Raw genomic sequence first — 11,919 nt, forward strand, 5'->3', positions numbered from 1 at the left:
AACGAGCAGTTGGAAAGGTGTACCTAATAAAGTGGCCGGTGTTTGTATGTAATGTATGAATATAAAATACAAGTTTCACTTTTTAAATGGAATTACTGAAATAAATCTACTTTTTCATGATATTCTAATTTTATGACCAGCACCTGTATATGAGCTTTGGGAGGATATAGGGAGGAATTATAATTTATGTTCCACTGCATCTTCACCAACTCACTGTCTCAAGTTGTATTGAAGCTCACATGAAACATTTTAAATTCACGCTCTTATTTTGAAATGAACGGGTTCCTGTTCGTCCTGTAGCCTACCCAGAATGCATTGCTTCAGTTTTACAATAAAACATTTAAAATTACTAAAATATCTGCATGTTTTCTTACTGAAGCCCCTACCATAAACATAAGAAAAAGACGAAGAAACAGCAGAACTAGCAATCCACAACTATTTTTATTTTAACAGCATGACTCAAAAGTCTGTTTCAACAAGTCACCTCCCCAAACTGCGACATGTGCCAGTCTGTGAATGGAAATCATAATTCCACTAGTTGACAGTATTGTGCTGCTGACATGTTTTATGATGTCACTATAATATTTCCTGGTGAATAGAGACAGGTTTGCACTTTATGATTAGCTTTCGCTAAGTTTTTTTTGAACATATGTGCTTTTGAACTTCCCGACCTAAATAAATGGACTAGTGCTTTAGAAATTACACAGCTAAATTTTGAAATAGCACTGCCCACCACTGCAAACTGGGTACTTACAAGTACATACCTGGCACTAACGTGGTACTTGTTAGGCATACCTAAGGGGTATACGCCCGTAAAGCAACAGGCTGCAGACAAATGCTAAGGGTACCCTCCTTCTAGGGAGCAGCAAAAATTTGGGACAAAAAACAATTTTATAACTTTACAGGAATTACTCAAGTTTATGAAGGTAACTTGTTCTATGGTGCAGAGGGTGTTTCATGAGAAAACTATCATATAACACAGTCAAGAATAAATACTGGTGCTCAGGAAACAAACACCCCTGGACCCCCCTAGAACTGCTTCAGTCCACAGCTGTTGCCAGCAGCTGGAAATATAGCATTGCGCTAGCGCCAATGCTATACTGCTTTATATGTATTAGCTCGGCGCTAACACGACAAACTAACAAGCTAAACCGAGGTCCTCTATCCATATTCTCAGTTACAGGCTGAGTCATTTTTGTGTTCCCCTCTCTGTCATGTGGATGAAGGACCTCAGTGACGAGAGGAGAATGTGTAGCGCTGAGCTAATACATATATGGTGATAGCGTTGGGGCTAACACTAAAGCTAACAGGCTAAGCTGAGGTTCTTCTTCCATGAAGCAGCTCTGTTGTCCTCCATCCATATTTTCAGTTCCAGGCTGAGTCATTTCTACCTTCTCCTCTCTGTCAACGCTCTCTGGTTTCATTTAAAAGAGTCGATCATCAGATATTGTCCAAGATTAACCTTCAGGGTGGACATAGCTCGCTAGCAGCCGAGGACCTATCCACGTCATCATTTACCCAGAATGCTTTGCATGTAAATAAAATGGCCCCGTCCATGTAATATGTTTTTAAAATTTTAGTTTAAAAATTATTAAAACTAAACATCCTACAGTATTTTATAGTCTTTATTTTACAGTTAAAATAAACATTTATCAAATAAAGTCGAGTGTTAAAATTATTCATGGCTCCCTTTAAACAACTAAAAAAAAGTGGATTTTCCATATGTCCTCTTTAACACTTATGGTCAACACAAATACATTTTAGAGATGTTGTGACTTTGTTTTTGTTTTGTTTTTTATTCTGAATTATGTTCACCTCTTTCTTTAGACCAAAGCAGGCAGCTATTTTCATCAAATGGCCTAGAATATTACCTTAAAACAAGCCCTCTGGGCTCAGACAGGTACATTCAGAGAGGAGACTTTACTCTTGTTATTTCCAGTAAAAGCAGGACTCTTCTGAAACAGCTGAAGGACATCACACTTCAGCAAAATAAAGAGAGATTTAGCCCGCTGATTTATTTAACCATCTTTATTGTGCAAATGGTGGACAGAAATGATGATTGAAAAGCAGGTTCTTAAACAGATGTTTGATGTCATCAGACAATGAATGAAATCAGGTACCACCCAAAGCACTCATAATGTCATTTATTCAATGCAATCTTTAAAGTGATGCACATTTAAAAGCTTTTAAAAATGTTTGTTTTTTATAGAAGGCTGTTTTCCCATGATTCCATGTTTCTGTTTTACTAATTACTAATTAAACCAGATTAAATAGCAAGGATCGATGTGATAAATGAGTAAAATACTAAATGAAAAGAAGCTCCTGTTGGTTTCATTCTGGTGAGGTTTCACATCTCCCCCTCTCCTCTCTGGTTGCAGACACTACTTTGATGATGTTTTTTCTGCTCGACCAAAGGGGAAGAAGAAGAAAAGGAAATCTGAGCGCAAGAGGAAAAGAAAAAGGTGAGTTTTCAAAGTTTGATGATGTTGTTGTGTGATGTTGAATTCCTTTGTTGTACCTTTTTTTAAATAAATAAAAACAGAGGCAGGACTGGATCCATAAGACTGCATGAAAATGAAATTTTAATGCAACAAATGGACTTCCTGAGCTACTTTACTACAGGACTGAATATAGACTGTGTCTTTTAGAACAAACTAGACTGTACTGACAAATATATTTATAATAAATTTAGTTAGAATTAAACCTTATCAATTTCAAACTACTATAATTAAAACCATTTTAAAATGAACTGGACTAAATTTGAATAGAATTACAATAAACTGGGCCAGGGGTCTGTAACCTTTTACAATCAAAAGAGACATTTCTGCTTCTTGGCTCACTAATAAAATGTGATTATCAACTGGTGGTCTGTGGGCCTTTTCAAGGCCTTTTTGTGAACCTTTACGGCCAGTGGAGGTGACTTTATAAAACAAAAAGATGTGAATTTTCCTATTTATTTATATTTTCAAACTTCAGGATAAATAAAATCATTCATGCACAAGAAAAATACTGTAGTTTATATTTTGTACTGAATTTCATAAACACTAGTATAACTTAACTATTCAGACATTTTTTTCTAATTATTATTATTATGTAGTCTTAAAGGTGTTTAAAGATGATTGATTTAAGAGAAAGATCAGGGTCAAGCTCAAGAGTAGCCCTTGTTACGGCAAGGGCTAATGGGGATCCTAAATAAATAAATAAATGGAAAGAAGTTGGATTTATTTTCAGGTAGACAACAGGCTAGCATGAGCTAAACAACAGGTTTTACTTTTTGTATTAGTAGTATTCATGACATATTTGCATACAATTCATTTCTGTTGTGAGTATAACCCCCCCTCCCCCCCCAAAAACAAAATTGTTTATATTAAGTCACATTTTCAAAGAGCCACTGCAGAGGGACCAAGGAGCCACATGTGGCCCCAGAGCTGCAGGTTGCAGACCCCTGAACTGGGCAGTAATTTGAACTTCTGTAAAGTGCTTCAAGATAAACTGAATCAAACTGAGTTTTCTTGTAGATTTTATTTTATTTATTTTTATCTTTGTGTTTCAGGTCTCCTTCCCCCAGTCTGTCGCCACTGAGGAAGAAGAAAAAGAAGAAGAAGAAGAGCTCAAAGAAAAGCAAGCGGCACAGGTATTTCTCCTTCATTACAGTGATGCAAACCTTACATTATTTTCAAATGAAGGTAAAATAAATCTTTTTTTTTACCCCCGACATTCCAGGTACACCTCCAAGAAATCCAAACACAGGTGAGTCGAACACATTTTCCTTGTCTCCTTGCAGTGAAAACTCACAACCTTATAGTTTTGTTTTCTGCATCCCTGCAGCTCCTCAAGTTTAAAACGTAAAAGGAAAGATGAACGCAAGCACAAGAAAAGGTCAGTCTGTGATTGTTTCCCCCATAACCTTATTTCCTGTTGCAAACCCGTCCCTCAGGATTTCTGATAAAAGCAGATTATTAAATGGGATTTAAGGCTAACAAATACAGGAAAAAGTGTTAAATTGAACAAACAAGAAAGTGATTTTGGTTTATGAGTCAATGCTTTAAGCTCATTAAACTTTTCATTTTCTTATTGTTGGTGCTTTTTTTTTTTGTCTTTTTTCATTTCTTTACTTCTTACTGATGCTCTCTGTTTATTTTAAACATCCTCCCTCCATACAACAAGAATACACTGCAAAAAGTCTCCATCTAATCAAGTCTTACAATCTTATATCCAGGAAAAATTATTTTGATCTTGTTTTGAGACTAATTTACTAAACAAGAAAATTTTATGTCAAGAAGTTTTACCAAGTGCAGATTATTTCACTTTATTTCAGTATGGGACACCAAGTGTAAAATGAAATGTTAAAAAATGTGATGTCTCATAAGGAAGCTTTAGCTAGCGGTTGCTATTGTCGCAGGATGATGACATCATGGCATGAGCCAAGCACCAAGAGCAAAGGCTGCATTCCATTCCAAAATGCCTAAATATGAATAACTTCAACTTTCTACTTTAAAATTTAAGTTTTGACTTTTACATTTAGATTTAAACATTTAGATTTAGGANCATTTAGATTTAGGATTTAATATTTAAATATTTTTTATGTTTGAATTTAACATTCAGTAAAAAATTGCTAAATGTTAGAACAATGAGCTAAATAATTGAAAAAAAAACATTAGAGAATTTTTTTTACACATGGTGCCCCATATTTGAGAACTTGTTTTTAGATGGCTAAGTTTTGCACTGCAGACCAAAAATTCTTAGGATATGGGTTTTTAAGGCTAAAATATTGACTTGCATGCAATTCTTAATTGTTTCACCTGCTCTAAATGTTGTATTAAACTGTATGAAAAAAGCACAATGAGAGTGGGAGTGTTAGAAAACAAAGATTAATAACGATTAGTGAAATGCTAGCCTGGTATAAACCAGCGCCTTGTTCTACGCTTTGCTTCGTATGAGTGTCTGGATTATGGAGGACCAAAACTGTCATAATTAGTAATAAAAGCAGAAATATATAAACGGACCAATAAATAAATAAATACACTTAAAATGTACCAATTAAATAAAAAAAAAGAAAACTTTACTTCTTGTTTTATAATTTAATTGACATTCATATTTATTTTTCCAGATTAGATCCAATAAATTATATATTTTACAACATTATTTACACATTAATGTTTTTAAAAACATTTATTTGTTGTTTTTCCTTTTACTTATACATGCTTTTGTGTCTCTTAAATGATATTCTTAAATAATTTTCTCCAAGTCTTTTTATTTCTATGTGTTTCTTTTACATTTCTGTCTCCTGTTTTTACTTTACCTTGTGCATTTCTGCCTCGTTATGTAAACAAGGTGGGCGGGGCTTCTTTGGTCAGCTCCTCTCCTATTGGTCAACAGACAGGAAGGAGCGGGATCCATGTGCAGATCTACTGTGCATGCTTGTACTGCCTCAGTTTACCTTAAAGTTTATTTTAAAACAAAGGCATGGAGGAAAACACCTGTGTCTTTGTTTTTAACTGTATTAAATAAGCACAATGAGAATGGGAAAATTATAAAACATAGATTAATAACAGTTAGCGAAATGCTAACAAATTCATCAATTGATGGGAAATGTTCACAATTTTCTAAAACCTGATTTAATTCGGTTTTGTTTCTTAACAAATCTGAAAATGTCCTGCTTCCAGCTGACTGATGCTCTCAGCTCGTGTCTCTCCTCCTCTGCTCTCCTCCAGCTCACGGACTCGCTCTCATCGCAGGCGGCGCCATCGGAGGTCAGAGTCGCGCTGCTCCTCCTGCCGATCCTTTGCAGAGGACAGGTAAGGAGCCCTCCTCCACCCTCCACCTGCATCCCCATCGTTTTATCTTATCGGCACGAGGTGTCTGCAGAGTTCTCGCTCTCACCGCGGCAATAACTGATAAGACAGAGGTGACTTCCTCAACCTCCGGCAGAACCAAGCCTTATCGCAGCCCAGCAGGAAAAACCACCACAAATACCCCCCCACCAATGATCAATTCACGGGGCTATTAAGACATGAAGCAAAATATTGGCTGTGTGATGATAGGCAGGACATTTTGACAGTTTGTTTTAGATTATTGTGTGACTGATGGAGGAAGAACTGGATAATGGTGATAATTGCATGACTGTTGCACTGCAGAGTCGGAAAGAAAACAGGAGCTGAAGCTTGTGTCTCCTTAGGTAGATAATGATAAATGAAGAAATAATCAATAAAAAAATTAAAAGGCACTTGCAAAAGCAGAAAAATCAGAAATGTTCAGGTAAACTGTGGAGTCCGGCTAACAAAACCTAAGCTGTGATGAATGCTGCTGTCCTGATTCTGTTATTTGGACTAAATGTTTCATTTCCCCGCAGACACCATCTGCAAACGTCTGAGGCTCATCAGGCTCTGAGAGACCTGGGAGAAACCAGATCAGGGTTGAACCACAGGGACGCAAAGTGGAGAAGAGCAACCAAATCTGTGTGTAAAATGGCCACAAAATGTCGCTCCATCCTCTCAGGCGGCAGCGTAAGTACTCTTTAAGAGTTTCACATCGCTGACAGAGCTTCCCTTTTATCTCTTGGGTAAAGTCACACAGTTTGTTCTTCTACTTTTTAAATTATTTGTTACATATGTATTTTTTGTTTGTTTTACAGTGATTTATTGAGCCGTTTTGATCCGATTTTCTCCAAGAAATTAGTTGGCAGTTCTTGTTTACGCTTTAAACACCATAAATATGGTGTGTAGAAAAGTAAATGATAAAAAAGTGAGTGTTTTTTTTCTTACCTTCTACAGTTTTGTAAATCAGGTTTGTGTGTTTTTATAGTATAATTACTGTATGTGCAAACAGAATCTTGATCGTCTGTATTGTCTGTAAAAGCTGTTCGCTTCGTACAGGAAAGGTTTTTAACATTCCAAACGTGCTGCGGAGAATATATGTCTGTTTTATAATTAATCACAATTTGCCTTAAATGTATAAAAGTGGAACAGCTTGTTGGCACATCAAGCTTCAACAGAGAGCTCAATGGCTCCTGAAAACACCCACAAACAAACCCTATGAATATTTATATCATCATTTCAGACTCTCATAATCCTCTTTTTATTTATTTATTTGTTAAATTACTCGTTTTCACATCACATCAGAGCTGATTAAAACATCAGATGGTAATTGCAAGTTCAGATTTCCTTTATTATGTTTTCAAATCTTAACTCATTTTAGGCCCATTGTCTCCTGCCTGTTGGAGCATAAATCAAATTCAATTTCTCTCCAGCAATCATGAAAATATGCTAATCGCAAAGATGACTGTTTTTAAATACACAGTATTTAAATAGAAACGTATTAAAATGACAGCATTTTTCTCAAAGTCCTTTCAGAGGAACTTTATGGAGGACCGAAGCTGACATAAGTAGAAATAAAAGCAGAAATATAAAAATGGACCAATAAAGAAATAAATACCCTTAAAATGCAGTTAAAACAAACACATGGAAGAAAACATATACATGTGCTTTTATTTTAAACTAAACTTCCTGTTTATTGACCAATAGGAAATAAGCTGACCCAAGAATCTCCGCCCACCTTATTTACATAATGAGGCATAAATGTATAAGGTAAAAACAGGAGACAGAGAAATTTAAAAGCAACAAATAAATAAAACGACACGTGGGAAACATGATGAAAAATAGTTATAAATCATTTAAAAGGCACAAATGCATGTAAAAGTAAAAAGGAAAAACTATGTATATATATATATATATATATTAGTGTTTGCTATGTACGAAAATATATAATTTGAATTAAGCTGGAAAAAATAAATATGAAGATCAATTAAATTATGAAAAACATAAAGTAAAGTTATCTTTTTTAAATTTAATTATTGCATTTTAAGTATATTTATGAATTGGTTTGTTTATATATTTCTGCATTTATTTCTAATTCTGTCAGTTTCTGTCCTCCATAGCTTTTGCATAAATTTACTTTTGTACTTATTTATCCTTTTTTTATTCTTAATAAATGTTCAGAATATAAATTTGACACATAATTTTCTCTCATTTGTTTGTTTACTAACAACAAAACCAGGCAGGAACGAACAAAAATGGTCTATTAGTTTGGGTGCAGCTGATGTTCAAAATTAGGTTTTAATTTTTGTAAATATAAGATGTAGTTTTTTTTTCTCTCAATCTATATGTGAAGCAGAAATTAACAAAATCTCTTCATGAGCCTCAAAAGATGAAACGTTTACTTGAAGTGAACCTTGTGGAAACAGCCTGAGATGACAGAGAAGAACGTCTCCGCTGAGAATTTGTGAAACCTTTTAGTCCTGAGTGTGAACAGATTGTGTGAAAATGGGTCTTTTAAAGAGGGATGGTGGGAGATTTGTTTAAATGTCCCCGATGGTTGCTCTGCTGCGTCGACTGAAGACTAGATGATGGAAAATCCTCTTGAAGTCAGGCTTTAGTTAACTCTATCTGTTCTCCTTTTTTGGCTACCTGTCATCGTGTGCCTCTGTCAAATTATATCTTTGATCCGAAACTTTAATTTTTGGGTAAGAAATGGTCCCAGTTGGTTTCATCTACTGGATTTCTCTTTCTAAATATAGATAAACTCATTTTGCCTAATTTATGCTCAACAAGTGAGCCATTATACAGTACACAGTGTTCAATGATTTGATGTATTTGAATGAAAGTTTGAAAAAGTCTGGCTTATCACTGTCATGAAACTGGAAGCCTATAGGGTCAGCTCACTGAAATAAAGCACAACTCATTTCTCTGCATGGCTGCAGGGATTTTGGTGCATCTGCACATGTTAGTGCGTGCAAAGCCACAACAATACATGCAAGCAGAGGGGGAGTCAAGTCACATGACTTGGACTCGTCAGACACGAGTCATTAAATCTACTTTTAATACATTTAATACATTTTGTTGTACTTGGAGTCTATAAGAGGCAGAAAAGTCTTCTGTTGTCAACATCTTTTGATTAAATTGTAAATAAAACATCTCTGCACTGCTAGAAAATGCTAACCCCCTCTCTCAAACTGGAGTGGACCGGTCTGGAAGCAGGAGGGGGCGGGGCTTGAAGCATCTTAAAGGAACAGTAACATAAACCAGCTGATTTGAGAGATGCTGCAGGAAAGCGTTGAAAGACGAGCTGATAAAGTTAGAATAAAGAGGATTTCAGACCAAAGCGTTGTAGTTCCACTTTATAAAGACCCCAACTGAAGGACTTAAATGTGATAAAGGTTTAGAGGCAGGATATGTCTACTTTAGCCTTGACTTGGAAAAATGCTCAGACATGATTTGACTTGGACTTTTATACCAATGACTTGAGACTTGAATTGGACTTGACCCTGTTTATTTGAAAAGACTTGAAATTTTACCCAAAATTATAATACACATGTTATATAAAGTGGGCCCCATTAATAAATTTCACTCATTCTGAAGGCAGACTGTCCGTCTTTTTATTCACACCCTTTATGTGTGTGTGCGAGCTGCAACATAGTAAATCAAATTACCCAGATTTTAAAAACATGGAAAACTATAGTTTAAAGGAAGAATATTTTTGCAGCTAAGTTTATTATGACCCCCCACATGCAAAGGGGGTCATATTTTTTTCGAATTATTTAGTTTTTTTTTCTTTTTTCAAGATTTCTGGTCGACCTTAACACGGAAACCACGCTTAAAATTTGGTAGGAATATAGATGTGTTCGACCTTCACTGTGCCAGTCAACCGTTTTATGATAGACCCCATATTTGACCCCATACCGCTATGCAGTCTAGTTTGAACTGTGAAATATAGAGGTGCAATTTTAAAATGATGTTTAAAATACTTTGTAAGTTCAGCTGTATGTTTAATCACAATTTGGGAGACAAATTTGGAAAAAAAAAACACATGGTCTGTTTTTTTTTTACATTTCAAATAACTGCATCATTGTTTAAAAAAAAGACTTGAAAGGACTTGAAATTGTAAGTTTCAGACTTGGGACTTGACAGTTTCCTGTCTTGACTTGAGACTTGACTCTGACTTGAAGATAAAGAGTTGAGACTTACTTGATTGAGACTTGCAAAACAATGACTTGGTCCCACCTCTGCGTGCAAGGATATGTGCATATTTCTGTAAAAGTAAATGGTATAATAATAATAATAATAATAATAATAATAATAATAATAATAATAATAATAATAATAATAATAATAATAATAATAATAATAATAATAATAATAATAATAATAATAATAATGGTTATTAAATAATGAACCATTTTGTACCCAACTATTATGAACTAACCAGAGATAAAATTTGGCAGAGGACTGATTAGACCAGCACTTTTTTGTTTTTCATTAAATGCAGTTTGCATAAATGTATTAGTACTCAGCTGAGGTATTTTTTCCACAACAACAGCCGAACGATGCGCCACTGGTGAAATAAAAGGAACATGCGTGTGTAAGTCTGACTGGCTCTGGGTTTGAAGAGAGGGTTATTGTCTTTTTTTCTGTCATTTACGACTCTAATGATGCACTTATGTTGCCCGCTCTTCCCCTTTTTTTTTTACACCTTACCTACTTAAGGAGGAAATCTTGATTGGTAAGTCGCTGCTATCTGCAGATTTAGGGATTTGCTCTTAGGTCGGTGCAGGTTAATTATTAATTCTGAGGAGAGAGCACAGACATCTGTCCTATTCTGAGGGCTTTCTTAGTTAAACTGATGGACTCTCTCTTTGTCTGCAATTCTTTTCATTTTTACATAAATCCCATTATTGTGATGTTTGTTCAATGTTCTTTAAACGAAGCTTTACAATGGGGGCTATTGTTTACTCTTTTTTTTCTCTTCAAGTTAGAGCTGGTAGATCTTTCCACACATAGATTTTTCTCTTTTTTGTCTCTGCTCTTTTGTTTTTTTCTTTCATATAACTGTTCTAGATTAGACTTCAAAATCTATCTTCTTGTTGATTTCTTTGACTTTAGCAGAGTTCAGACTGTATTTCGAGGGTTATTCGCATGCTTCTACAGATTTGCATGATGTCTTTAAAAGCTTTCTGTCCCAAAAAAAATCAAATCTCTTAACTGTGTTTCCAATGGGGTATGTGGCTTTGTACTAGAGTATTCATCAAAGGCAGGTGTCAGGATTTACTCGGCGCGCTTGTTTTTAAGCTTACATTTGTTTGTCTGTTTGCAGATTTTACCATCAAAGTCTGGAAGTGAGCTTTTTAAAGGGGGCAGATCTCAGGAATTAGCTTACCTTGCTAAAGGTCCTCGGGATTACGACTCTGGTAACGATACTTCTTCGCCTCCATCGAGCAAAACTGGCGTTTCTCGGGCGAGCGCCGCTGAGAACAAGAAGAACCTGTGTCAGCCTCTGGCCTCGCTGAACAAGAAGCAGAAATGTTCTTACAAAGACAACAGCTCCGATTCAGGAAACTCTGTGAGCAGCTACGCTTCTTCATGCAAACATTCTGAGGAGGACAGCTTGTCTGCCATCGTTTTCAGAGGAAACTGCAAAAGGTGTGTGTGTGTGTCCACCTCACACTGAAACACTGAATCACTGAAACACTGAATTACTGAAACACTGAATCACTGAAACACTGAAACACTGAATCACCGAATCACTGAATCGCTGAATCACTGAAACACTGTAACACTGAATCACTGAATCGCTGAAATGCTGAAACGCTGAATCATTGAATCGCTGAATCACTGAAACACTGAAACACTGAATCACTGAATCACTGAAACACTGAATCACCACCCATCCAACAACCATCCATCCATCCAACAACCATCATCCATCCAACAACCATCCATCCATCCATCCAACCATCTATTCATCCAGCCATCATCCATCTAACAACCATCATCCATCCATCCATCCATCCATCCATCCATCTAACAACCATCCATCAATCCATCCATCCATCCATTCATCCATCCATCCATCCATCTATTCATC

At 35.7% G+C, this 11,919-nt stretch overlaps 1 protein-coding gene across 2 annotated transcripts in view; it reads left to right on the forward strand.

The window, feature by feature from the left end:
* The window catches only part of srrm4 (serine/arginine repetitive matrix 4), an 82,582-nt gene that overhangs the window by 65,264 nt on the left and 5,399 nt on the right, over positions 1 to 11,919 (forward strand). For both annotated transcript variants that reach the window (XM_014011155.1, XM_014011156.1), the window contains 7 exons: positions 2,379 to 2,462; positions 3,554 to 3,634; positions 3,724 to 3,750; positions 3,829 to 3,879; positions 5,715 to 5,798; positions 6,353 to 6,506; positions 11,149 to 11,474. In XM_014011155.1, the coding sequence (XP_013866609.1) occupies positions 2,379 to 2,462; positions 3,554 to 3,634; positions 3,724 to 3,750; positions 3,829 to 3,879; positions 5,715 to 5,798; positions 6,353 to 6,506; positions 11,149 to 11,474 (807 nt within the window). The remainder of the gene's footprint in view (positions 1 to 2,378; positions 2,463 to 3,553; positions 3,635 to 3,723; positions 3,751 to 3,828; positions 3,880 to 5,714; positions 5,799 to 6,352; positions 6,507 to 11,148; positions 11,475 to 11,919) is intronic.

Source organism: Austrofundulus limnaeus, unplaced genomic scaffold (assembly GCF_001266775.1).
Source record: "Austrofundulus limnaeus strain Quisiro unplaced genomic scaffold, Austrofundulus_limnaeus-1.0 Scaffold77, whole genome shotgun sequence".
Lineage (NCBI taxonomy): Eukaryota > Metazoa > Chordata > Actinopteri > Cyprinodontiformes > Rivulidae > Austrofundulus > Austrofundulus limnaeus.